General features: G+C 42.8%; 1 protein-coding gene across 2 annotated transcripts; it reads left to right on the top strand.

The window, feature by feature from the left end:
• Positions 1–3,052: 3,052 nt before the first annotated feature.
• TMEM192 (transmembrane protein 192) lies at positions 3,053–26,081 on the top strand. 2 transcript variants are annotated; one of them, XR_005063010.2, is made up of 7 exons: positions 3,053–3,218; positions 9,230–9,376; positions 12,022–12,286; positions 17,903–18,037; positions 24,592–24,694; positions 25,001–25,235; positions 25,680–26,081. XR_005063010.2 is itself a non-coding variant. In XM_017654398.3 (6 exons), exons 1-6 carry the CDS (start codon positions 3,192–3,194, stop codon positions 25,137–25,139), a joined length of 816 nt encoding a protein of 271 aa, XP_017509887.2. In that variant the 5' UTR covers positions 3,053–3,191; the 3' UTR covers positions 25,140–26,081. The 2 variants fall into 2 exon arrangements, 1 of the variants encoding a protein (XP_017509887.2); XM_017654398.3 differs by having other exon boundaries at positions 25,001–26,081.
• Positions 26,082–26,786: the final 705 nt, after the last annotated feature.

Raw genomic sequence — 26,786 nt, 5'->3', positions numbered from 1 at the left:
TCCAAGAGCCTGGTATTTAGCTTTAGAGTAGAATCAAATGTGAGAAGAGATGAGAGAAGATCAGCTCTAGAATTACTAAGCAGTATCCTTGACCATCATGAAGGTTACGCAATTCATTTTCATCCACAGTTTCTGCAAATGGTTTTCTAAAACTTTCAGAGAAATTTTATTTTGGGACTGAAATTTCACATATTTGCTATCAATCCAAAGATAAATTATTTTTGGAAGTTTTAACAAATTTGTTTTCCCACTCCTGAATTAGTCCTTGAAACCAAAATAAAATTTTTCTGCTTTCAAAAGCAGCTGTGTTTTTAAATGTCAGGGGCAGGGACTTGAAGAGAATACATATCAATAATGTGGGAGTTGGTGCTGGATAACAAGTCTGAAATTTCACAGGTTCTGAGGACCTCTAATAGATTTTTCATCCAAATTTGAAGTGTTTGGTTACAACTGGATTCTATTTGTAGTAGATGGAACTCTGAAAGACCCAAAAACTTATGGGACAAGTAAATGAAACTGTAGAACATTTCCAACTGCTCACAATATCTTTAAGTTTCTTTCTAGAAAACAAATTCTAGAAAAGTATATAAACCAAAAATAATTTGATATACTAAAATAACTGTTGACTTACTTTTTCTGTCTGTTTCATTGAAAGGGAAATTTTCAGCAGCATCTCTCTGGTATCTAAGAGAGACTCAGCTACAAAGCATTGCCAAAAGCCAGAGTTTGGGATATATGCATTTCTGACCGAGGTTCAGGGAAGCTTCAGAGAATTGTAGAAAAGTCTAGCTAAGATCAATTCAATCTAAAATTTGATTTAAAGGGCAACTTAAAATCAGTATCAGTAGCTAAAGAGATCCCACTGTAAAATCAATCAATCAATATTAACTAAGCAACTATTGTTCGCATGATACATGACACAAAGTATGGTAGGCTGAATAATGGAGGTTATATTTATAACATTACAAAGTGAATGAAGGACACATTTTTATTGTGGTGGGGGAAAAACAGTGAAATACTATTAACATTTTAATATCTGTGATTGAACTAAGCACTGTTCTTGGAATAATATTGATAGTGACAACACTTACAGAACAATGGAGCTTCAGACCCAAATCGTCTAAGGTGAACTGTTTGCAGGGAAAACAAGTTATCTACATCTCCTCTTCTTCTTCATTGGCAAACAGATGCAAGAATTTTCACTAAAAATATTTCAGTCATGCAAAAGTGAGTGTCAGACACCTTTATAAATGTAATTTATTTACAGGGCTTTGCTTATTTTAATTGCTTTGATTATTACTAAAGCATTATATGGACATAAGATTTTAATCATTTTTCCTGATGATGACTAAGTTTTCATTCACCATATATGTCATCTGGGCCTGACTTCTATAAAAATTCCTTTTAGGGGGTATATTTTGGACAGAGTTCCACAGACGTGTATTCCTGCACCTAACTCATTGTTTCTACTTATATTCCCTGAATATGAATATTAGTGACTTTTAGTGGCAGTTACATATTCTTTATTTCTAACTTTTGAGCTGGGCATAGTAAATACATCATAGCACGTAAACTTGCGTGACTAGGCCTAAATAATAGTAAGGCAAAGACAGGTCTTCTTCCTTCTAAATATTCACCCTTACCTTTCCATAGAGCACCTTTTTCTCTCACCCATTCTAATCCCTGGAAGTCAAGGCCTCCTACTGAAGCACATCACCGGGGCTGGCAACCTCAATCCCTCACCAACTCGCTTCTATCGAACCTTGCAAAGTTCAGAATTCTATTTCCTAACACCATTGTTCCCTTCTGGCCTATACAAAGTAATCACAGATTATTTCTACGCAAATGTAGCAACAAACCTTTTAGCCCACCAAGTACACAATCATCATTTTCCCTCCACCTTTTTTATTTCGAAAAATTTCAACCTCTGAAAAAAAGACTTGTTGAACAATTTGAACAGTGTAATATTTTAATGTATTGTTAAAACAGTTATACTGTATGTTAATGATTCACTGCATCTGGCAGACAAAAATTTGCTGAGTGCTTAAGTAAATAAACACTGCACCAAGAGCATTACACAAATTACTTCATTTAATCAAAAATCTCTGTAATTGTTAACTAGTAACAGTTCCATTTTTACAGATGAGGAAACTGAGTCCTAGAATACTTAAATAAGGTGCCCAAGATCACACACTAAGTAATATGCAGAATTCAAAATTTCATGACCAATTCGAGCCCTGGTTTTAACCAGTATACTATACTTGTTAAAATACGTCTTTACATAATAAATGCAATGTGTCAAGCTTGTTTGAATCTTGGATATTAAAAAAGAAACAGCTACCAAAGACATTTGGTGTACAATTTGGAAAATTTTGCTATGGGTTGATTATATAAGCAATATGGAATTCCTGTAAGTTTTCTTGGGTACGATAGAGATATTGTGCTTTAAGCAGGAAATTGTTCTTACTTTCAGTCAGTGAAGTACCTAGGAATGAAGTTTCACAATGTTAACCTACTTTCAAATGATTCAGTTTAAAAGTTGTGTGTTAACAGTCCCGCGTGCACACAACACACACAGAGCAATTGTGGCATGATATTACCAATGTATGAATCAATGTGAAGGGGTAGCGGAATTCACTATGTATATTCAATATGTAAACACGCCGCGGAAATCGGAATCTGTCCCGTCCGCGCCCCGCGGGCGGCGTTTCCGGCGGGGAGCCCTGGGTGCGGCGGACCTCTGCGGACGAAACTAAGCACGACCAAAAAAGAGTTCATGCTTTAAACAGAGGCAAGTAGCCACCAAACATTATTTCTTGGACTTGGAAAGCATCCTGCGATGCCCGAGTCTCCGACCAAGAGCGCAACCGAGAGCACACCGCGGGAGCCCAGAGGACTAGGGAAGTCCAAGCAGGGATCGCGACACTCAGCTTGGGTCCCGCGTGGGGCACGCCCCTCCCGTCTACGCCAATCGGGAGCTCGGAGGCGGGGCCTGGCGACAGGAGGCGGGGCAGGTGGCCTAAGAGGGTGTGTCTGAGGCGGGGCCGGAGGCGGAGCATGTGCGGGTCCTGGAGCGTGTGTGTCTGGGCGCGGGGCGGCCGTCTCCAGAGGCGGCGGTCTTCCGGTGCCGTCCGCGTCCGGCGCAGGTGCAGAAGCCCGTCTGGCGGGGCTTCGGCCTCGGGCGTCAGGCGATGGCGGCGGGGGCCCGGATGGAGGATGTGAGTTCGCGGAAGTGCGGGCGGCCGTCCTGGAAGCTCGCTTCCTGTGCCGGGTGGCTGGGCGGAGACTGCGGGAAAGCTGTTCTCGCTGTAGTGCGTCCAGGCGCTCGGGGCTAGGGGAGCAGGTCCTGGGTGCCGGCAAGTTTCCCTGCTGGAGGCCCGACAGGATGCGGGCTGTGGGCGCCCGGCCTGCGAGCAGCGCGCGTCGTCGGCCCCGGAACGGGGAACTTCCCGTGAGGCTCTTTCGGCCCCCAGCCTGCGCCCGCGGCTTTTCCTGGCGCCGGTCTGCACCGACGGCCCGGGGTTGCAGGGCGCACCTACCTCCTCGTGGGTCCCGTGTCCTGGCTTACACCCAGGGGACGCGGGCTCACCGCCCTCCTCTTGGGTCCCCTGTCGTGGCTGACCCCGGGGGTGCAAAGGCTCCCCGGCCTTCTTATGGTCCCCTGTTGCGGCCGGCTCCCCGGGGGCCTGCGGTCTTCCACATTGCACCCCTGCCAGGGCTCTGGAGGGCTGAGGTCCTGGAGGGGCGGCAACATACAGGCCCGTTTCCAGTCCCCAGACCGGACCTGTCACTGCCATCACCCACACTGGAGAAAAGCACTGTCATGATGTTTTGAATGTCAGCATGAAAGGATGTTTAATTATCCGTATTAGTGGATCACTATCAGATTTCTGGGAAACCAGTGGCCTACTGTACGATGTATATATAGCATGGAGTAATAGGATAATTGCAAAAGTTTTTAATTAAGTATATTAAAACATTTTTAGGGAGAACATGTATTTGTGCCTAGAATTAACTGGGTTGCCTCACTGGCGCATAATAAAGTTTTGAGAAATGCAAAGTTGACAGTTACACTAAAGCACTAATTTGGACTAATCAAAACCAGTATTACTGTTGTCCTATCACTGAATGAGGTGCATGAGGCAAGACACATGAAACACCATCGGCCCTACAAGAGCTTAAGTTCTTCTGCAAAAGGAGACCATAGTTAAACTATCGTGGTTAAATAAAGACCAGCACTTTCTAATGACAAGACTAAAAATTTCAATTTTTTTAAGTTAAGAAAATGCGAAACTAACTTTAAGACCTACAAGTAGATTTGAGACATATATTTTTAAAGAAAAATTCATTCATTGTTCCTGAGTTTTTAAGGGTGAAGTTTATGAGCTGAGAATGTATGGGACAAATGAACACCTAAGAGGAAAATGAGACTTAGAAAAATGTGTGCAGTGAATGCTTCGTGGTTGGTGCTAAGCCGCCCCCAGCATTCTTTTAGCTTCAGGGTGAATACAATCCTAGAAATCTGTTTCACCAAACAATTGGAGATTAATGTTTCAGCAACGGTTACATAGGTAAATAACTTAAGGTGTGAGCAAATTGCCTGCTTTTAGTATTTTGTGGACATGATTTCTACCATTCAGTGAAAAGCTAACATTTATAGTGCATTTCACGGGCCCAGACGCTTCAGTGAGTTCACAGAGGCAAAGGCTTTTTAGTTAGGGTTCATTGTTTGCAAGCTTTGAGATCAACTCTGGCCCATTTAAGGAAAACAGGGATTTATTTGAAAGGATATAGGGTGGGTGAACACCTAGACCTCTGAAAGGACCAAACAAGGATAGCTCAAGGGATCTAAGCCAGGAAGACTTGGATTGGCTCCGCCCTCTCCGGTTCTGTGACCACCCCGGGGTGAAGGAGGGTGCAGAGTATTGAAGGTGTCCCTGTGGAGTCTTACTGTAGAGGTAGACACTGGGTCTTGTTACAAAAGAAGAGGGAAGAGATATCAGGTGGGCAAAACAACAGAGACCTTCTGCAGGGAGCAGTATAGTTGTTAACAGTGGAAGTAAAGAAATTGGGTTCAGGAGTGGTCTACCTTTTACCTTTCATCTGCAGATGGTGAGTTACAAAGAATGACAAGGTGTTCCTATGGTTATACCACATTTTCCTATATTATCCATCAGACAATATATTTGATATAGCCACCAAATACATTGTATTTACTGAAGACCTAATAAATGACATAGAGAAAAAGCCGTATTATACTTCCAACCCCTTCAGTGTAGACAGGAGAAACAAAAAGACACATAAAAAAAGGAAATAATATAATCTAGCATAAAAAATATTCCAAATTAATATTAGGGGGCAGTATATTTTATAGGAGTTTTGAAGTAGAAAGAAAACACTTGGCAGTACTAGTTTGTAGAGAACTTAAGTCTTGGTTGGACCTTGAAAGGTGAGTTGGATTCTAGAAAAAAATGAGGATATTTGTGGGCATTTCAGGTCACTTAGGCTAAGAAGAGGTGTGTGAAAGGAAAGTAATGGGGGCTAAATAAAGTAGACTGTTGTCCCACAGTTAAGGTTTCAATGCTAGCTTTGATTTAATTCCCAGGTTTCAAGTGTTCAAGAAGTTGGGCAGACAGGTTTTCACCCCCCACACACATTGAGCACCTGCTATGTATTAGGTGGTAAAGGTACATAGTCCTTACAAGGCACACTATTCCAGCAGCTCTGATATGTTGTGCTTCGTGTTGGGATTTATAACAGAGGTGTGTAAGAGTGCAGTAGGAACGTCTGTTCCCAGTCAACATGGAGTCACAGGGACTGGATTTGTCTTTCTGCCTGAAATAACCAAAAAGCTGTATCTAATATATGCAACAGCCCTATGTGAGATATTGAACATCAGGCAATGAAGGACGATGATCTCAGAGAAGGGGAAGCAATGAAGTGAGTCGTATAAGTGCCCCAGCTCACCACCTCACAGAGTTTGCAGGCTGTGGCCCAGGAAAGGAGACCCCAGCGAAGCTCAGCAGATGCCCTGATTGAGGAGATGGAGCTGAGAGTCTGGGGAGATTGAGGCAGCTGGAGTTTACAGGACAGAGTACCTTGAGAAGAGAGAGCTGCACAGAGGGAGAACTCTGAGAAGGTGCAGTCCTCTTAGGAATTTAGCAGAGCGTCGCTCCGTGTATGCCTGGAGGAAAATCCCTTAGGATTTTAGGAAAAGAACCACTTGAAAGGATTGGAAGAACAGTACTTGGTGCTCATGCAGGGCCAGGAATGGTGCCTATTCCACAACCAGACTGGAAACCTCATAATTCACAGGGTTTCAAGTGGAGTAATTAACCTTTGACTATACATGGCTATGGGCCCACCAAATGAGTCTTAAAAGCAATACCAAAAAGATCAAGCCATTTCCAAGTGACTTCACTGTATCCCAGAACAAATCCCAAGAATATGTATAGGAATGTAAAAATGTCCAGGACCCAAAGAGGTTAAGTTTTCCCAAGTCTGGCATCCAATCCCAGATGTGATGTAGGTGTGATATCATGTAGGTGACATGACATGATGTACGTGTCAGCTAATGCTATGGTGTTCATCATTTCACAATATATAGGTATACCAGATCAACTAGTGGTACACCTTCAACTTACACAATGCTCTATGTCAGTTACATCTCAGTGAAGTCGAAAACATTATCAGGCATGCAAAGAGGTAGGAAAATATGACGTGTAATGAGTCAACTGAAACTGATTCAGAAATGATATGATAGAAATAGCAAACAAGGACATTAAAAATTATTACAACTGTTCTCAATATGTTCAAAAGGTTAAAAAGACACATGGAAGGTGTAAAATGAACTCAAGTCAAACTTGTAGAGAAGAAAACTAGTGTCAGGTGCAAAGGGCAGTGGAGCAGTGTTGAGGCATCAGAGGAGAGGCAAGCATTTGGCAGGTGGGGAAGGATAAGTACGGGCACTGGAGTGGAAGGGTTTCCAGAGAGATGGGGACAACTCATAGCATGCGGTAGGAGGAGGTGGTGCGAGGCAAAACCTGAGAGGGCTTTGGACATGGGTTGCATGGCAGAAGCCAGACTATGGCTTTGGACTTTTTTGTCCTGAGTGTAATCGGGAGGTACCCAAGGTTTTGGGGAGAGAAACGTGAATGTTAGTTTTGGAAGACCTTTGACGGCAGTCAAAGAAGCTGCTAAGGTCTGGAGACTGAAAGGCACTAGGAGAGGCCATGAGAAATGAGGGCCTGGGCTGAAATAGAATAGAGAGAAATAAACAGAGTTAGGAGTTAGAACTGTGTACTACTTTGTGGGGAGCAAGGGAAAACAAGAGGTAGAGATAAGAGAGGCAGATACGCATGGACTGCTTCTGTGCCACGCAGTGCTGCAGTGCTTGTATGTGTAACCATTTAAACGGCCCAGCAGAGCTATGGAGCAGCTGCTTTTTATTCTCCTTTTAAGGTGAGGAAACTGAGGCACAGCTAGGAGGCAGTGGAACTTATATTTGACCCCAGGCAGTTTACTTAGGAGCCTGCCCTTAACCACAGCACCTGCTCCATAGCGTGGTCAGAGTTGATTCTCCCCACAGGCCTTATAGTCTCTCCTGGTTACTCCGGTCTTCGATGATACTGTAACCTTGGTAGGGAACACTGCAAGGAGAGGTCTGGAACACTCCTTCGTTCATCGTATGGTTGCTGGGTGCTGACCCTGAGCACTTCTGGGCACTAGGATTACAAAGACACATAGGGGGTGGTGAGTTAGTGGGTCTCACGAAGTCTACTGGAAAAACATAAGTAAGGTCCTCACAGAATAGTATGATAGAGGGATTGAGCACAAAGTGCTTGGAAGGCACTGAGGCCCGCGTGATCTGCAAGCTTGGGCACCCAGGAAGGCTACCTGTGGGAATTGCCCCCGCTGGGCCTGGGAGGATGCACAGACGTTAATGCCACATAGACTGGAGGCTGAGTCATCTGCTGACAGAGCTAGAGGCAGAAGGGTCTTGAAGAGAGTAGACATAATCAGAATCACACCATAAATTATGGCAGACTAAACAGGAAGCGATTTAGGCATTGAATTAAAAAGAATTGCAGAGCAGCAATGAATGTCTGAGACAGGGAGTCAAGAAGGCCATCCAAAGTAAAGTCCTGCCCCAGATTGCTGTTTTTATCCTTGCAACCCCAGTGCCCAGCAGCCATCCCGTACACCATCTGCCCCACTGTCCCACTGTTGAGCCCTGCCGGAGTTAAGAGCCCTTTTTCTCTGTCTCCAAATCCAATTCTCAGGCTTCCCTTTTCCCTATGGAATCTCTTCCATTTCGCTCTAGGGCAGCTAGCTAACCTAAGTCGGCTGCGTCATCTGTGCTGTGCACCTGATGATTTATTACTGACTTCCCTGTAGTATTCATGCACTAGGTTGTATCATATTTGCTGGTATTGCAGTTTCATCCTGCATGCCTTTATCCCTAACCTCTACAACGAAAATGTAATCTCTTGGACAGGGACTGTGTTTTATATTCTCTTACCTAGGGCAGAGCATCTTCTATGTAATAGTTTTTGTTAAGAGTCTGAGATTGTGAGATTGTCATGTTCACTACAGACCAGAAGTACTGTTGCTGTCAAGTCAGTGCTTTTAGACAAGAGCAGCCAAATTTTCAGGTTTCAGCTCAACCTTTGTCGGCTACTTCAGTGACATTGCTACTGGCTGGTTTCACTGAGAACCTGGTATCTATAAACTGAAGTCTCCTCAAGGGTCTATGAGGGTGATCTGTTTCAGTTAGTACTCTAAAATATTTCTGTCATAGCTAAATGGCTAATAAAGCTTCCACCAACTTTCCAGAATTTCGTAGAACACCAACATGTAGTTTGAGAATTGTAACCATATATAATTGTTTCATCAGTAATATAAATAGTATTAAGTAAATCAATATTTAAGATTTGAGGGTTTAGAGAAAATTGTTTCTTTAATCTCAATATATACATATTACCTCACTTGCAGATGATTGAATTAAGATTTCCTGTACCCATTTTAATACCTGTTTTCACCAAGTTCTAGATAGTAGTTACTAAGAGATTGATGATACATGTATTTTTTAATTGGCTTTAGGTAGGGACTGTGTTTTTTTTTGCCTTTGACTTAAGTAATTGTTTTTAAAGCTTATAGTTTAGCAGATTTGTCTTGGAAACATGATCCAAAAAGCGTTGATTATAGCTTCCGTTTTTCTGTACCCCAGTGTTCCTTGGATCTCACCCAAAGTACTGAGGATGACCCCCTTCTGGACCTTCAGCATCTCCCACATTACTTGTTACATGCGCATTTTAGACCCAGTTTCCACCCTCTTCCTACGGTCATCATAGCAAATCTTCTCCTGTTAATACATGTAAGTTAGCTGGGTGGAGGTGATCCATCCAGAGGTAATGTTCTTAAGAAATATGTAAGCTCTTCAGAGGGGAATTTGGCTACATCTGCAGACATTTAAAATGTACTTTTTAATTCATCTCTCTGCTTCAAAGAATTTACTGTAGACATCTTTGCTTATGTGTCAGATATGGTTGATGTTAGTAATATTGTCTGTAATATCTAGAGACTGTGGCCACCATTCAGAGGACACTTTGTATGTCCATCTGTTTAACTCTGCAACTTCAGAAGACCCTTTAACACTAGCCGCTGAGGTGAGGACTGAGAGCCTCAGTGGAAGGGACACCTGGCATATTTACTGTTTGCCTTTTGTGGTATTTGATTTTTATTTGTTTGTTTACCATATGTATGTATTACTTTTTCAGTTTCTTAAAAAAAAGATGTAGGTTAGATAAGTCTATATATGCTGACGCAGAAATTTATCAATTTATCAACACTTAGAAAACATTGTTAAATAGAGAAATCATGCTGCAGCTGAACAATACGCACATTGTTGTCCCATGTTTTGTATGATAATAAAATTATAAATATCTGGGGATTTTTAAAAATAGGTTTGTTGCAGCTAGTAGGTAAAGAAATCCTGGAGAGCTAACGCACAGCATTGTGATTATAGTCAATTATATGTATTATAAACTTCAGCATTGCTGAGAGAGTAGATGTCTAATTGTAGCCATCACAAAAAGGAAATAATTTTGTGGTGTGATAGAGATATTAGCTAATGCTAAGGAGGCGATTGTATTGCAATATTTAAATATCGAATCAACAGTCATGCTCAGCTGCTGCTCCAGTGAGACAGTGTGGGAGACTGGAACTCAGCGGCCTGCATTGAGAGCGATGCATCCACGCTCCTGGTGTAGCTCTAGTAAGTGTGTCATGGTTCTGCCGTGACTTCCTGATGGGTCATCGACTGACACTTCCTTCCTGGTGCCACCACATGCAGAGAACTCCTGGTCCCGTTCATGGCCTGTTTTCTAATTTCCTTTTACATTTTGCATAACATACTCTTTAATTTATATGACATACTTTTTATGTATATACACCAAACACACATCACTTTAAAAATCCTTTTTATACTTAATTGCCTGCCTTTGATACACACACAGATTAATATCTTTATGTGCCACTTTATGTAAAATGGATCTGTTGGGTTCAGTGTCCAGTATGTTATAGGGAATGTGTTGACTTTTCAACTTTCTGCTTAATGGTCAGATGCCTGTTGAGTTTCAATAGCAAATTGCTGCTGTGACTAATCACTTTGGCAAATGATATTATTTTGTAAATAGATTTACTATATGCTAAGATTGTCCCCTTTTGGATACTTGGTGATGGATGCTAATCAAAGCATTAAAAATTTTTCTTTGATTTTTTAAATTATAGAATATTTCTAACTGTAACAAGTAAAATACTAGTGAAATGTACAAAGAAAATTATAACCTTTCATTTTCTCTGTTTCAGCCCTTCTCCCTGAGTTAATAAAGTTTGTTGTATATCTTTCAGTGCCTTTTGTGAAGTTCATACCAATAGGTAAAGAACGATTTATACATATAAAAAGGATTCCTCTGTGTTTCCCCCCAGAATTGGATAATATGTATTTATTACTATGCAGCAGAATTTCTCACCCTGCATACATCAGACTCTGGCAGGCTTGTCAAACCCCAGGTTGCTTAGCCATATCCCCAGAGACTTGGAGCTGGTCTGGGTGGGGCCTGAGAATTTGCATTTCTAAGAAGTGCCCAGGCCGCTGCTGACTGCCGCTGGTTTTGAAAACCACACTTTGAACTACTACTCTACAATTTATTTCTTTTAATCTTAATATAGACAGACACTTATAGATACTAGCCAAACTAATACACAGAGATTTAGTTAATTAAGTTATAGACAAATAATATTCTATTATATGGGGGGTATACATTTAATCAAGCATTTTGCTGTGGATAGAGACATATACTTCAGCAATTTCAGTTCTTTGTAAATACAGAGAATGCTGTAGTAAATAGACATGATCATATACCGTAGGTACAGGTGCTTACTTGTGAGGAATAGAGTCCTTCAGGTAGGATGTCTAGGTCAAAATATTTCCAAATTATTTTTCAACGGCAATTCCCAGACCAATCAGCAATATGAGAATGTTTGTTTGCTTGTAATTTGGCACCAATGCTTTACATTTTGTTAATATAATTGAATAGTTACTCTTGTTCTCTTAAAACTGAAACTAGGAATAAGCCTTAAAATGATTTTTATTATTACCTTTCAGGTGCTAAACTAATTATTTTTACTCTTTTCTATAAAACAGAAGCAGGTAGGAAACTGCATTTAACATTAAGTACTTACCTCTGTTAGATTGGATCTGGGGTGATTTTTATTTTTTTGCTTATGATTGTATCTGTTTTCCAAATTTTCTGTAGATTTTGCACTACATTTTCTGTTTAAAAAGCTGGTCAAGATGCACAAAATATGTTTTTAAACTCAAAAAATGCGATTTTTTTCAAACAAAAACGTTTTATATAAATAGGATGGCAAAGGTGCAAGAATATGTGCTGGGATTGTGGTTATTGTTTCTTAAATCCAAATAACGAATATTAACCCCACTGCTTTCCTTTCCCCCAGGTTGTGTTTGTGATTTTAGCATTTTTAACAGGTGTGCTTTGTTCTTACCCTAATCCAACTGAGGACAAGTGCCCGGGAAACTATACCAACCCCCTGAAAGTTCAGACAGTCATAATCCTTGGAAAAGTTGTTCTGTGGATTCTGCACGTCTTTCTTGAACGCTACATCCAGTATCACCACAGCAAAGTGAGAAACCACGGCTATACCACAATCTACCGATCAACACGGCATCTCAAAAGACTAGCGCTGATGGCGCACTCCGCTGGTAAGCCTACTTGTCTTGATCAGCTTGTCCGTGATTTGTTGAGTGGCAAAAATGACAGCAGAAAGGAAACATGAAGTTTGACTTAATGCTCAAATATATATTTTTGTGAGAGCACGTGTGTTTCGGCCACTAAAATTCATGATACTTTTCTTATGATACATACAGTTTTAATGTTTGTTAGTGTAGGGGAAGAAGAGAAAATTCCCTCTCCCCTTTCAGGTTCTTGACTGAGACTTCCCCTATAACAGAAGCCAGATTAGCAGGAAAAACACCAACAGAAGTTTAGTAACATATACACATGGGAGATACACGGGGAAGCCGAGTGTTTTTTACCCAGTTAAAAAACTACCCAGAAAAACACCCTGAAGTAGCCTAAGCCACCGCCTTAAATAGCATCTCCAGCTAAAGACAAAAGAAAGATGTGGGGGAATAGAGCAGTTTTGGGAGGTTACCAGGCAAAGCTGAGTAAACAAGGGTAAGGTTATACAGATTTACATCCCTACCTTCTCCACTGCTAAAAAGTTCTGGAGATGTAAGAGACTCCATCCGGGTACAGAGAGGAGGGAACACTCTTTGCAGGTGGAGATTTCCCTTGAACACGTGATTGCCTCTTGACAAAGGATAAGCTTGGTATGCAGAGCTTTTCCTGTATCTGCTGTTTCTTAAAAATAATCAGCTTAAAGTAATCCGAAAATAGAAAAATAAATTCATTTTGTTTTGTTTTGTGGAGATGGGAGAAGGGGCTTCACTTTCCTTCCAAATAAATGGAAAATATTAATCTGCTTTATCTGTTCTTCCTTAGATGTGCAAATATATCTATCAGATATTATTAGTTACATGGCAAGTTGCATATTTAGCTGTTGTTTTTCTTTCACTGAAATGAAAACTCAGCTTTTCACTGAGAAGCAGTAATTTTCAACCTGTCAGGAGGTCCCAGAGAAGTTCTTCTCTGGGGCCTGAAAGGGTGGTGCAGAGACTGAGGCCATGTCAAGTGCAGCTTGAGGGAACTTCCCTCGAGTATGGATTTTTGGAAGGAATAAAGACAGGTCCCAATAGGAATTCTCGGACCCCAGGTGTTGCTCTGGTTCTCCGGGCAAGTTCACTATGAATTCTCAGAGACCTAATAAAGATGAGCAAGTTGGGGGCTTAAAAGGAGATAATACCACGTTTATTCTTACTGCTGTCCCCGGGCTGTGTACACATGGCTGGCTTGAAAGCATTCCCCAGGCTGGCTATAGGTTCTGCTCCCCAGCCTGCCTCCCACTAGTGGCTTGGTCTCCCTGCTGCTTCTGCTTAGCTGGCACTGGGGCTGTGCATCCTCTGTCTCCTGCTCTGTGGGCCCCCTAAGCTCTCTACTTAGCTCTTCTACCGCTCTCCTCCACTCTCTTTTGTCCTCTCTCCGTTCTACTCTTCCCACCCCTGTGGGTGGGTCTCTGTAGTGACTGGCAGACCACCAACCAATTACATGCCAGGAATGGGGAGGCTGGGGAGGAGAGAATGGATGTCTTCTCCACCTCTCCCTTGAGCCCATACTCTCTTGACTGACCAGCCCCTTTGTCCCTGATAAATACCCTGCTGCCCATAGATATGCAAAGCAGGCTCCTTATGTACACAATGGGCGATGTTAGGCCAGGCAAGTATCCTGGTCAGAAATTTACATTTTCTCTACTCCAGGTCAGAGAGATTGGGTCCTATGCACCCTTAGTCTCCACCTGCCCCACATTCCTCAGGGGGCCCAGGTGCTTTCAGTGCCTACCCAGAACGCCAACTACTTGCAGGCTCGGCCCAGTAGGTGTGCACAGTGGAGCAAAGAGGCTGGGGCAGGGGCCTGCCGTGGTGTCCTAAGTCCACCAGGGAACTTGCTTGGAGGAGGGGCCACATGGCACATGCCTCTAATAGCCAGAGATTCTGTAAAACCAAATTATTATGACAGTGGTACAGGCAGAGCTACAGGTGGGTGCTTAGCATGTCTCCTCAGAACCACCTTTACCACATGTACCCTTAGTCTGGACTCACCTGCAGTGGTCTGTAACCACAGGCCCTGCAGGATATCTACCCCCCAAATATATTCAGGGGTGGGAAAAATGTACACAGTACATTCCTTTGGGGGTGAATGCCTTATCCCAATTGGATTTGGGCTTTCTTCTCTCTAATTGCCTTACCCCAATAGCCATCTATCACAGCAGGAGTTCTGGGAAATGCTCAGGGTTGCCACAAATTAGAGAACACTCAGGCCCTGTCTCCACCAGCATCAGGACACGTTGTACATTCACAGGGGACCAATGAATTGCTAATTCTACATGTGGCCTCCAGTCCCCACCACATCCCCCAAGGTGGGGACCTTGACCCACCCCCTCAGTCTAACTACAATGACCAATCATCCTCCTGTGGGGGTGCGGGCCCAGGCGAATACTGAATACTGTCCCCCATGAAGTCTTGCAGGGACACAGGCTGGACATGGGGCTCTGACTCTAGTTTCTGTGTCCTGGACCTCAGCGGTTGGAACTGCTGCTCTGGCTTTAATTGGTGTCACAGTTCTAACAAGATCTTATTGGGCTGCCCATCAAGTTTTTCTTTCACTACCCCAGCCTTTATCAAATCAACCCATCTGGGTCCAGACCTTCACGGGGCCCTACGCACCTCTCCTTTCAGTTGTAGTCCACACTTACTTCCATGCCCTTATTGTTTCAACCTCCTCCGAATCTGCTAAAGTACGAGTAGCCTCGCTTATTGGTTGCCCTATGTGGGGGGCAAGAATAATCACTAGGGGCCCCTAGTGAGACATACATGTGGGAGCTCTATTCAGCACCAGATTTCTCATTCCTATAGTGAACAACTCCTCACTGGGGACCTGGGGGTCCATATTATAGATGATATTTTTTAAGCCCAATTCCCGCAATACCTGTTGGAGCTCTATATACATTTTTCCACTTAGTGGGTAAATGTAGTAAATCACCCTGATTAGGCCAAACTGCCCTGATCCAGCTGTCAGCCAATCCAGAAATGTTTGATTCCCTGAGGCATGACAGGCACTTTGCAACTGCTGCTGGAGGGAAGGGTGTCATCAGGGAAGCCAGTCTACTCCTTTCTGAACCCGACATAACAGTGTCTTCTACCCCCGTATCCTAGAGACGTAAAAGCTGTGTAGGCAGAGGTTCCGATGGCCTCTGCCTATATCGGATGCTCATGTCCACCAGCTCATTCTGGGTATACGGACAGAGCATGGAGTGTTCTACAACCTGGGGAGGCAGCAGCTTCTTCCCCTGAGGAGCCTGTGGTTGTTTCATTTTTATTTTTTTAATTACAGCAGGGCGGGCCTTTAATACAAGAGAGGCTGGTGCCTTGGGTGGTGGCCTCGGCAGCAGATCGGCCCTTGGCCCCACCGCCTAATCTCCCTCCCGGCTTCTCTACCATCTCCAGGGCTGAAGGCACTGCTCTTTCCTCCCCATCCCCCACGGCCTCCTGCAATGCAGCCTCTCTTGTCACCTCCCCTCTCACCTCTGCTAAGGAATCTTCCAGAAGTACAACCCTTTTTCTCAATAACTGTCTCGCTTCCATAAGGGCTTCCCATAGGTCATTGCCCAGCTCCTCCAAGTGAAGCGATGCCGAAGTGTGTCTCTCTGCCGAAGTCCCTCTCTCTCTCTCTCCTTGATCACCCTTTCTTTCTCCTCAATAGCCCTCTTTTCCTTCTTGAGACCCTATAATGCCAGCTGCTGCATGGCCCGTCCAGGCCTCTAAGCAGTCTTCTATCTTACAAAGGGATAATTCTGTAGCTTCTGGTGTCTCCACACTTTCCCAATTCTGGGGAAGGCCCCATCCCTCTAGGAGATACTTTACCCTAGAGACCAATTCCCTACTAGGCATTCCCAAATTGGAAGCCCCACAGATAGGGGGCTCCTGGGTGAAGCTGCACCCTCTGCCGCTACAGCCACTGGGGCCTCCCCACTATCCGCAGAGGGAGTTATGGGCATCTCCCCACCATCTCTAGGGGCAGCCTGCCCAAGGGTGGCACCCATGTAGACAAATTTCAGGTTTAGAATTCCTGCCGACTACCACCAGATGTAACTCCAGGGGGGAAACCCTGGGGCAAAACACCTTTGAAACCAAAATCAGTCAAAGGGAGCAATAAAGTTTAAAACCCATTTGTTGCTTACAAGCAGTTGGCCCATCTCTGTCATTCTCCTGCTGCGGCAGAAGTGAGGGAATCCAACCCCCAGCCTCTGATCCAGATAAGCCCTCAGTCGCCCAGGTAATTCTGGAAATATTGCAATTTTACCCACACAGGTGGATTTGGTTAGAGCACAGCTAATGGGGAAGCTGCCTCAGGAACCCAGACCAGATGCTATGAGTCTGAACTCCAACTGCTGGGCAGGGCTTGCCCAGAGTGCTTTTAGGGTCTCCACAGCATGTGCCACCCAGGGGAGTGTTGTTGACCATGGTCTCCCCATGTGGTGGACCTGGTCCACAGCAGGCCTCGTGGCCCCTGGCCTGGAGATGCGGGCATCGCTCAGCACATCAGAGCTCCTTGGAAAACTGTTCACTTTCGGTGCAGAGCTCTTTTCCTAGTTTCTTTCCCCTAAATGTTGCAAAAGGTACATGTTCACAAAACGAATGTACAAAGTCAGCAGTCTGTCAACATGCTAATGCATTGACTTTGTTAGCCACAGGACAGTTAGGGCCTGGGAGAACATCGCGTCCTGTAGAGACTTCTGGTGGTTCACTAAGCATGGCTGTTTGGCTCACGGTCATCCCCTTGTACCATGAAATAGAAGAAAAGTCAGCAAGCACCCCTACACCACCAACACTGATCAGACTTCAATAAATCTGTTAGTTTTAGGAAATTCTAAGGACACTATAGGAATCCTTTCTGCCCCAAACTTTTCTTGGACATTCTTCAGAATAAAAGGGCAGAACAAGGTTAAGTGGTCTTCAATGATAAAGACGGTATGCTGAGCAGGGGGTAGCTCATATTTACTGAATACTTAAAGGTCGGGTACCAGCTCAATATTTTCACAGATGCACTCAGAACTGCCCTGTGAGCAATAATGTGACCCCCCATTTTTCAGAGGAGGAAGTGGAGGAGCAGAAGTGTTAGGTCATTTACCCAAAGTTAGCAGCATGTCCTAGATTTTCAACCAGGTGGCATGGCTCATGGAAGCACGCTTAACCCTAAGAGTTCCATGGGATCAGGATGGGCCACGAGGTTCATGGGTGCCTCTGAAAACTTAAGAACTGGGGTAATGCAAATTTCTAAAGACTGCATAATTTTTTAAATGCACATGGGACCCAAAAGAATGTCATTGTTAATTTTGTAAAGGAAAAAGTCATTCCTTAGTTTTTAAAGTCCAGATCCTTAAATATTTGTATTATAAGGCACCATTAACTCTTCGATGTGTTTTCTCTTTTTCCAAAAAAGATTAGCAGTGTTTTGGTTTTTCTCCATTAGCTTCCTCCACTGCTAAGTGTAAGTGGGTGTGGGTGCGTGCGTGCCCTCCGGGTGTGCTGCCTGGAGCTGTGCAGCCAGGTACTTGGGAGGATGGTTGCAGGTGCGGGGTGCCGCCAGAGCACCACCTGGGCGCATGACCACGGGCGCTAGCTGACATGTCTCTCCTTCAGGCAACACGGCGCTGCTCCTCACACTGTGTGTGCAGCACTCCTTCCCGGAGCCCAGCAGACTGTATCTGGACCTCATTCTGGCCATCCTGGCCTTGGAGCTGGTCTGTTCGCTGATCTGTCAGCTCATTTATTCAGGTAAGAATAACACAAGGCTGTTTTGGTAAAAGACCTTTAACTGCCTCTTCTATCCCTGATTGTGAGGGCCGGGCCCCTGGCCAGGGCTCGGTCCCGGGTCTGATCCACCGCAGCTCCCTTGCCCAGTGGTAGTTCTAAGACCTGGTATTTTAGCCTCATCACCAGCTGGAGAAGATGGCGCCCATTTCCTGCTCACCACCCTTTCCCCTCTTCCCTGTTGGGGATTGGCCCAGCAGACTTCCGTACCCGTGCACAGCTCGTGCTGCCCGCTTAGAGTGGCGCGTGACACCTATCCTCTTAAAGGTCATGCATGATACTGTCCCGGATTGGTTGGGTCACTGAATATAAGGGAGCCCGCTGGGAGGGAGAGGAGCTTCCCGACAACTGCTGTAACCGCCGTGAGAGATTAGACAATAAAGCCTAGAGAAGAATCAAGACCTTGGGCGTGTTGCTTTGGTCCCTGAAGGGTCGCGACACCTGATAATGGAAAGCGTGGCCCATGGTCCTTTGAAGCAGGGAAGATTTTCTTTGTTGCTGAGAGCTATTCAGCACCTATTTATCCATCGTTGCTTGACCACATCCAGACTTCTCTAATTGCAAACTACCAAGAAGATAGCAGTGAGTCACATTTCTAAATTTGTGTCATCAACAAATTTTTGTCAACAAAAGTTAAGGCTTTTCATCAAAAATAAAAACACAAATCAAAAAGACCCAACTTTTGCTTTCCCAAAGACAACTGAAATGTTAAGTCTACCATTTAAAATTAAAAATAACAAAATACAAAATAAGTATGTAAGTAAATAAACAAAGCATGCATAACTGCATTTAGCTCAAACTTGCTTTGGGATAAACCATTTAAGAACCCACTTCTCTCTAAATTCAGAGCTGTCTGAGGGTTGGTCTGTCTTCTGTTTCTCTCTCCTAGCACTACATGGGAAAATTAAGCCTCAGAAATGTTAGTGTGGTAAGTAGACCTAAGGATACTTGAACAGAAAGAAATTCAAGCCCTTGAGAAATCTAGATTTCATTCCTGCTGCAGTATTGACATGTAATACAATCTGTTCGTGATAGTAGCTCACTTTGTGACATTGAGCAACAGTAATTGCAATAAAATACCTTATCTATTCATTCAAAAGAGATAATTTGTTTAGTTATGAAGGAGGAAGTCACATAGGTCTTAGCTTGTGTTTAATTTACTAATTTTTTTTTATGTGTCTCCTTGAAGTCTGGAATATTTAGAATGAATGGAGTGACTAGTTTGTACATGTATATGATGTCATATTCTTAATCAGCTTTCTTCAACTTTTCTGTTGTTAGCAGCTAGCAATTGGCTAAATTAGGTAGAGGATTACATTTGTACCTTACTCTAAAAAAAAGATATACAACCCATTTAACATCCTAGAAACTTAATTTTTCAGTGTATAGGAAACAGCTCATTACTAAAGTGACTCATAGAAATCAACATCGAACTGTCTTGTTAATTAAGATCAAATGATATGTCTGTCAAGTGCTGTAAATGGAGTTAATAGTTGAGATCTAAGCATAGAATTCAGTTACCATGTTATTTTATAATATCCTTCTCTACAATTTTTATTTACTACAAGGGTGCAAGCCTTCAGGGAAGTATTTTCTGTAATACCTGTGGAATGCTGTGTGACATAGGAGGTGACCACAGTACTCCAGCAATCACGTGACTGCTATCATAGAAATAAGGGGAAATTAATACTGTTAAAAATGTAGGCCAACATTTATTTCTCTAAGATTTATTTTATTTTTTATGACTGGCTGTGGCATTTAGAATTAATGATCCTGTAAATAAGACAGGCAATGTTAAAAAGGCAGAAACCTGAGACCATTTCAAAGGTGGCAGAGGAAGCTGATGTTCCAAGAACAATGAGAGGAACTAATTATTACAGTTAGGCACAAATACATTAGTTACATGACACTTAAACTTGGACAAAAAGAATGTTCCTTTAGCATATACCATTTATTTTAATCCATTGTCTTTCTAATTAAAGAGTTGCTTTGGTCTATAGTCAGAGACTTAGAAGCGTGTTTCATGTCTATTTACATTAATTTTTAATTTTTAATCTGAATAAAATACACCATTAAATGTTGTCTTTTAAAATCTCCACTATGCTCCCTGTTTTAAGAAAAACTGATAATTGGTCATTCAGACTTGCAAAATAAATACATGATTTACATAGGAGAGGTTTATAATGATCATAATTATACATTTACATAGTGTAGGGTTTCTGCAAATATTGAGTTTCTTTAGAAGGTTCAAATATGAGTGTATTGCCACCACTTCCTCAATAATAGGCTTACTTTTTAAACTTGGCATATTTCTTTAAATATACTGTAGGTTCCAACAGGATAAGGTTAGGGAGTAGCTTCTAGGGACAAATATTGCTTTTGTTCAATGTCAAAAAAAATTTGAGGTTGATTCCCTCATATATGCATTTTTCTTGCTTTTCTATACTAAAAGGATAGCTAGGTTTGATAACGTTGATAATAACTCTTTAGGACATGATTCTTTGATATGCTAATCCTAACCTAAACTTGATTTATTTACATCATAAGTAGTTAATCTCCTGAAAACAAGATGAACTCTTAATGAGCACTAATTTGCTTGACTACCTCTGTAGGGAAAACTAGGTAAATAAAACTTAAAACAGTTTTGAGATAATACATTTTATTAGCTTTCTCTGTTCCTTAAAAATAAGCAAACGAGTCAACAAATGCCACTCAGTTATTAGCTTTCCAGCAGCTGGTAAAACAGCCTTGAAGTTGTAAGGGGTGCAGTGGAGGATCAAAGAAAATGTATATGAACAGGTCAATCTATGTGTTTAGTATTTTGATGTTCTGGCTTCTGTGCTTTCCTTGGCTTATGATGGAAAGAGATTCTTGTTTACATGGTTTGTACTGGTGTCATTGCCTTACCTGTGATCTAAAAAATGCTGAGTGCATTCAATTTAATTTACTTTTTAACACTGCAAAGAGGAATCTGAGAGATGGACATTTTTATATTGTCAGGCTGTGTATGTCCTTTATTTCTGCCTCTTTTACTTTCTTTTCGTGTAGGTGTTATCGCCTGTCCCCTAAGTCAAGAAACATACTTGCTATGAGTTTCTTTGTTTATTTAGGCATTCCTATGTGGAAGATACCATTGGGGATGTAAGATAGGGACATAAACAACTCAGATTCTTTGGCAACCCTCATAGACATATTCATTCTCAGCCTTAATCTTACTTGATGATATTTGACCCAGCTGATCACACCCTCCTTGAAATGCCTTCCTCACTGGACTGCGCCCTCACTTTCCTGGTTTCCTACCTTCCTGCCTGGCCTGTGGTGGTGGAGCCCCAGGGTCTGTCAGTTTCCTGCGACCCAGGAGGTGTGGCATCTCAGGTTTTGTGCTGTGCCATTTGAAGCCATAAGGCTTCACACTTCCTTGCTGCACCCCAGAGTCAAGGGCTCCCAGTTACATATCCTTTGTTCTCTGCCCTCATACCGCCTGCCTCTTGCTGGTTCTCTGATGAACCCTCTGCAAATCTCCAACCTTCTCACCTTCTTCTTTGACCTCTTTTCTTAGGCTTCTTCTGCCTCCCTCTCAGCTGAACATGCACATTAGAATCATGTGGAGTCTGGCAGCTCCACCAGTGCTTAAATGTAGGGCTGCCATTTAACTCAGCAATTGCACTTCTGTGTGTACATCCAAGAGAAATGAAGGCATGTAAACATCTACACAAAAACGTGGCCCCAGAAGGTCACAGCAGCATTATTTATCATAGGCTTGAAAGTGGAGACAACCGCTTTCAATGATGTTAGGATGAATGGATGAATAGATAAACAAAATTTTCTATATACATACTTGGAAATATTATTTATCCACAGAAAGAAATGAATGCATGGAATTAAGTACTAACCCAAGCTACATGGATGGGACTTGAAAACATTATGTTAAGGAGAAGAAGCCAGACCTAAAAGGACTGTGTACTGTATGACTCCATGTATATGAAATGCCCAGAACAGGCACATCTATAGAAAAAGATTAGTGACTGCCTAGACCTTGGTACAGGGGCCAAATGGAAAATGATTGCTAATGTACACATACTGGGTATAGTGGGTTTCTTTTTAGGGTGATAAAAATGTCTAGAACTGATTGTAGAGATGGTTGCACAACCTTTTGAATATACTGAACCCCTGAATTGTACACTTTAAATGGGTGAATTACATGATATGTGGATTTTATTTTCAAAAGTTTGTATAAGAAAGGAAGGAAGTATATGTGGAACTTTTAAAAAATTTTGTGCCTGGGTTCAACCCATTTCCCTCCCTCACCCACACGCTGAGCATTCAGACTCCTTCGGAGTTGCACCTGTAATGTTCACACTGAGTTGGGTCGTCAGTCACTGCCTTGGTTGAGACCTGGCTCAGTCCTGGCTGTCCGCCCTTGCAGCATCTGGTGGAGACTGCGCTTTCTAGCCAGGTCGCAGAGTTGTCATTCAGATGGGCAGGGCCCCAGTATGATAGCTGTTGTCCAGAGATGCAGATTACTCTGCTTTGCTCAGTTGTCAGGCCTGAGAAATTGAGAGAGAGCAGCAGCCTCCATTACTTCAGCTTTTCTACCTTCTGCCCACTTAATGTTAACTTGCTGGAAGTCTTTAACAAAATCTCAGACCAGAAAAACCCAAATTTATTTTGCATAGTTCAGAGGCTAAAAGTACAAAATGAAGGCAGCACCAGGTTTGGTTTCTCCCGAGGCCTTCCTTCTTGGCCTGTAGGTGGCCACCCTCTGCCAGTGTCCCTGGGGTCTCCTCCAGCCAATCAGGGCCCCGCCCTTATTACTTCATTTAGCTTTGATTACTTCATTAAAGGCCCCATCTCCAGCGATGGTCACACTGGGGATTAGGGCTTCAACATCACAGTATAAATTTGGGGGAAGACAGTTTAGTCCATAATACTACTTATCCCCAAAACACCAAGTTCCCCAGATCCTCTGCATGTGTTCACCTTCCTGGCCGGGAGCACTTGGTGCTCCTTCCTTATTCTCACACTCCTTGTATTCTGATTCCCGTTCCCTTTCAGCACGTTCTCACTACCTCTAACATTGGTGGGTCCCAGCATTCCCTCACCAGCCCTCATCCTTCTTTATTCTACGTATTCAGTTACCGTCTGTACAGTAGTGGGCAGTCCCCGAAGGAGCGGTCATCTGCTCTGACACTGCCATCTGGGTGTTCCACGGTACGCAAACAAGATCAGAATTGATCTGAGCATCTTTCTCCTTCTACAAAATTTTCCTCCATGCTATCCTTCCACCCCTATCTCAGCTGGCAGCGCAGTGCCAGTCTGCCTGTGAATTGGAAACCTAGGGTCATCCCTGCCTCTTCCTTCCACCTTCCTCCCCCTCCGGCAGTCCCTGGTCGGGCCTGGCCTGCCTGCCTCCCCAGTCTGCCTCTTCGTTTGCATCGCTGTAGCCACATGCGCACCCCGTCTTGCATGCATCATTCCAGTAGGCTCACCACCTCTCCTACCTTCTGTCCTCTCCTTCACATCCTTGCTTGTGCCAAGACATCATGTTCACAAGAAACTTGAATCATCAACAACTTCCCTCTTCAGTTTTCTAACGGCCTAAGGAAGAAACTGAAATCTTAGTTTGGTGCAAAAGGCTCTCCATGAACTGGCCCCTACCTGTCCTTGCTCTTGAGGGATGATGGTGAGACCCTTTTGATGACTGCTGCTCGCTCATGGGACAAAATCTAAGTGCGATGGCCCACCTCCCATGCCTCACCCCTTGTGTGTGCCACCCCCCACCCTCTCAAGATCTAAGTGTTTGTTCAGGCCCTTCCTGCACTACAGCACCCTCCTCCGTTAAATCCTGCATGTCCCTTAATGCTGGACCCTAACCCTGCCCTCTCCCTCCTCTCTCAACATGCCTCCCATCCCACTGCTGCTGAGTAAGAGCTTTCCAGGGCTGCCACAGCCCCTAGAGTGGGGCTCTGATTTAGGGTCATTTTTCACTGTTCTCTGTCATGGAATGTAGGCTTATCATCTGTTATCCCTGGACTAGTAGCCCTTTTTATAGGGTAGTGTCAGCAGTGGAGGCTTTGAAGTCATGCTTCTGTTAGAACCTGGCTACTTGTCTAACTTCCCTGGGCTTCTGTTTATGCAACTGTAGAAAATAGGAATACTAAGGGCCCCCAGGGCATGGGGTGGTTCTGAGAACCAAACGAAGCAATTCTTGTAAAACAGTTCACTTGTGCCTAGTGTGTTTTAAGCACAAAAAAGAAAAATGCACAAAAACAATGGCTGTTATTGTCAGTGATAACGATAACCTCTGCCTTTGCCATGCTTAGTACAGGCCTGGCATGTGGTAGACTTTCAATTTCTTGAGGACATCAGTAAAGGACCTGCTTACTCACTTTATAAAGCATTTTTTTTGCATATTAACGTATTTGAAAAGAAGAGCCAGTTACTGTAATTTGAATGAGTGGAAATAGAAAATTTTTCATTATTAGTCAGCCTGACAATAATGATTTTTATTATTTTAGTGAAAATACGAAAATTTAATAAAGCCAAACCACAGCCTGATATACTTGAAGAAGAAAAAATCTATACTTACCCCAGCAATATTAAGTCAGAGACTGGATTCAGGTAAGCTTTGGGTGGGGAGTAAAAGATTAGAGAAAGAAAATTCTTTTTCCCTGGAAATCTAGAAACCATTCTAATGCTTGGAGACCATACATACCTTTAAAATTATGTTTGTTTTGCTTCATTCAGCTGTGTAAAGCCAAGTCTAATGACAGAGTCTCATTTTGGAATATTGTCTTGGCTTCTGACACCTAGGATAAAGTAGCAAATACAATATACTGTCCTGAGAGCTGGTAGGGACCCATTTGCAAAGAGACCAATGTGTATGGGTGAGTGTGTGCAACCCACTGATATTTTGATTCCTTGCAGGACTGTTTCAAGCCTGGAAGAAATTGTTGAAAAGCAAGGAGACATAATAGTATACCTGAAGCGACACAATGCCCTGCTAAGTAAGAGGTTGTTGGCTTTCACTTCTTCTGACCTGGGCTCTCAGTCACAGAGAAAGTGAAAGGCTCAAGGTCGAGGTAGCCATTGCAGAGGAACCCAGAGTAATTTAAGACTGATTACCTGACAAGCTGCCATAGGGAGTTGCAGCTTTTGCCAGGTAACGTTTTAGAATTTGTATTGGAAACCTGAATTTGGTTTTTACTTGTGTGGCTATTTAATATGCTTGTGGATAATTTGAAAGGAACTTTGTAGAGCCTTGATAACTCAAGGACAATATCTGTTTTCCATGTTTTGAAATTATTTGTTGGTTTATCCAAAGATCAACGGTATGGTTTAAACATAACCTTGCCAAAAACTTCTTCCATGTGACATTAAAACCCTTTAGCAATTTGCCTATTTATAGAGGAAGTCTGACATGATAATCTATTTTAAACAAGGTTTGATCAAATAAGTTATTCCCACTTTTAAACTGATAAAAGAAGACATTATTTCTTGTGTTTAATGCTTTTTTTTTTTTACTCCCGAAGAGCTTTATCATGGACTTTGTATGCTTGTGTGGTATTGGCCTGCGTAGCTTTTATGAACAATTTTCTCATTGTAGGACCAAAGTCTTAGTAGGTGATTTACCCTGCAAACCCATACAGTTTTCTACTCCAGAAATAAGGAATGAAGATGACTTGGACCAGTATTACACTAACCAGTGATGCTTGTTCCATAGAAGCACCTTCCATCGGCAATAGCTGAAATACTTAGAGAAGACTTCAGAACTTTCTCTATTTCTGCCCTACTTTTAAGAAGTTGCTGTATATTTCAGTATTGACTATACCTTCATTGGATCAATAAGTTCAGTTATAGGAAAGGGATCTTTGTAGCTTTAAGTTTGTCTGAAAAGAAAAAAAGGGACAGCTTTTTAAGCATTGGATTATACTTAAAAATTATGATGGAAATAAAATGTCAACTTGAATACTGGTATTAAACATAATCTAATTCTCCAGTAAAAGCATTTCTATGAGTAAATGGCATTATTTCCCCAGTTTTCCTAGTTTACCCCCTTAATTTATCAATGTGCTGTTAGCACCTTTACATACTTCCCTAGAAAGACTTTTGGTTGAAAGCTTACCAGGAAGGGAGCAGATATTTGTGATTTTGTATGTTGGTCTTTAACTGAATAATCAACATTAGATTTGAAAGCCCTTCAGCTATGCATAACTATCTGGCAAGGGATGTATTCTCTTGGTCACATCCACTATTACTTATGGAGGGCAACCGCCTGTTTCCTTTAGATGCAGCCATTGCTGGGGTATTCAAAAAGTTTTCTAATACAGTAAAGGTGATGGGGTCTTCTGCAGGCAAGAAATCCCATGGAATCCCCTGAATGACAGCACTCTCAAGCTAAAGGCAAAATTGTATTTTTAAAACTCAGATTGTATCTGTTTCCTGACTTATCCCCCCTCCCTTCTTTGCTTTGCTTTATTTTTAAAAAGTATATCTCAAAGGCATTGTTTTTTCTGAAAATTCCTTTGCTCTGGAAGAGGCTCTAAAGTTGGCCTTCGGTGGCTCACAACCTTGTGAGTTTCCCAGGTGAAATATGAAACCAGCCCCCATAAATGGAGGCCAGGGAGAGACAAAGAAAGAGGGGCAGGTTTACAAGGAAGGAAACAATATCGGGCTTGTCTTGAGTGGCCACAAAACAAATAGATCTCTGCAT

Source organism: Manis javanica, chromosome 3 (genome assembly GCF_040802235.1).
Source record: "Manis javanica isolate MJ-LG chromosome 3, MJ_LKY, whole genome shotgun sequence".
NCBI lineage: Eukaryota > Metazoa > Chordata > Mammalia > Pholidota > Manidae > Manis > Manis javanica.
This window is presented reverse-complemented; position numbering and strand designations above follow the sequence as displayed.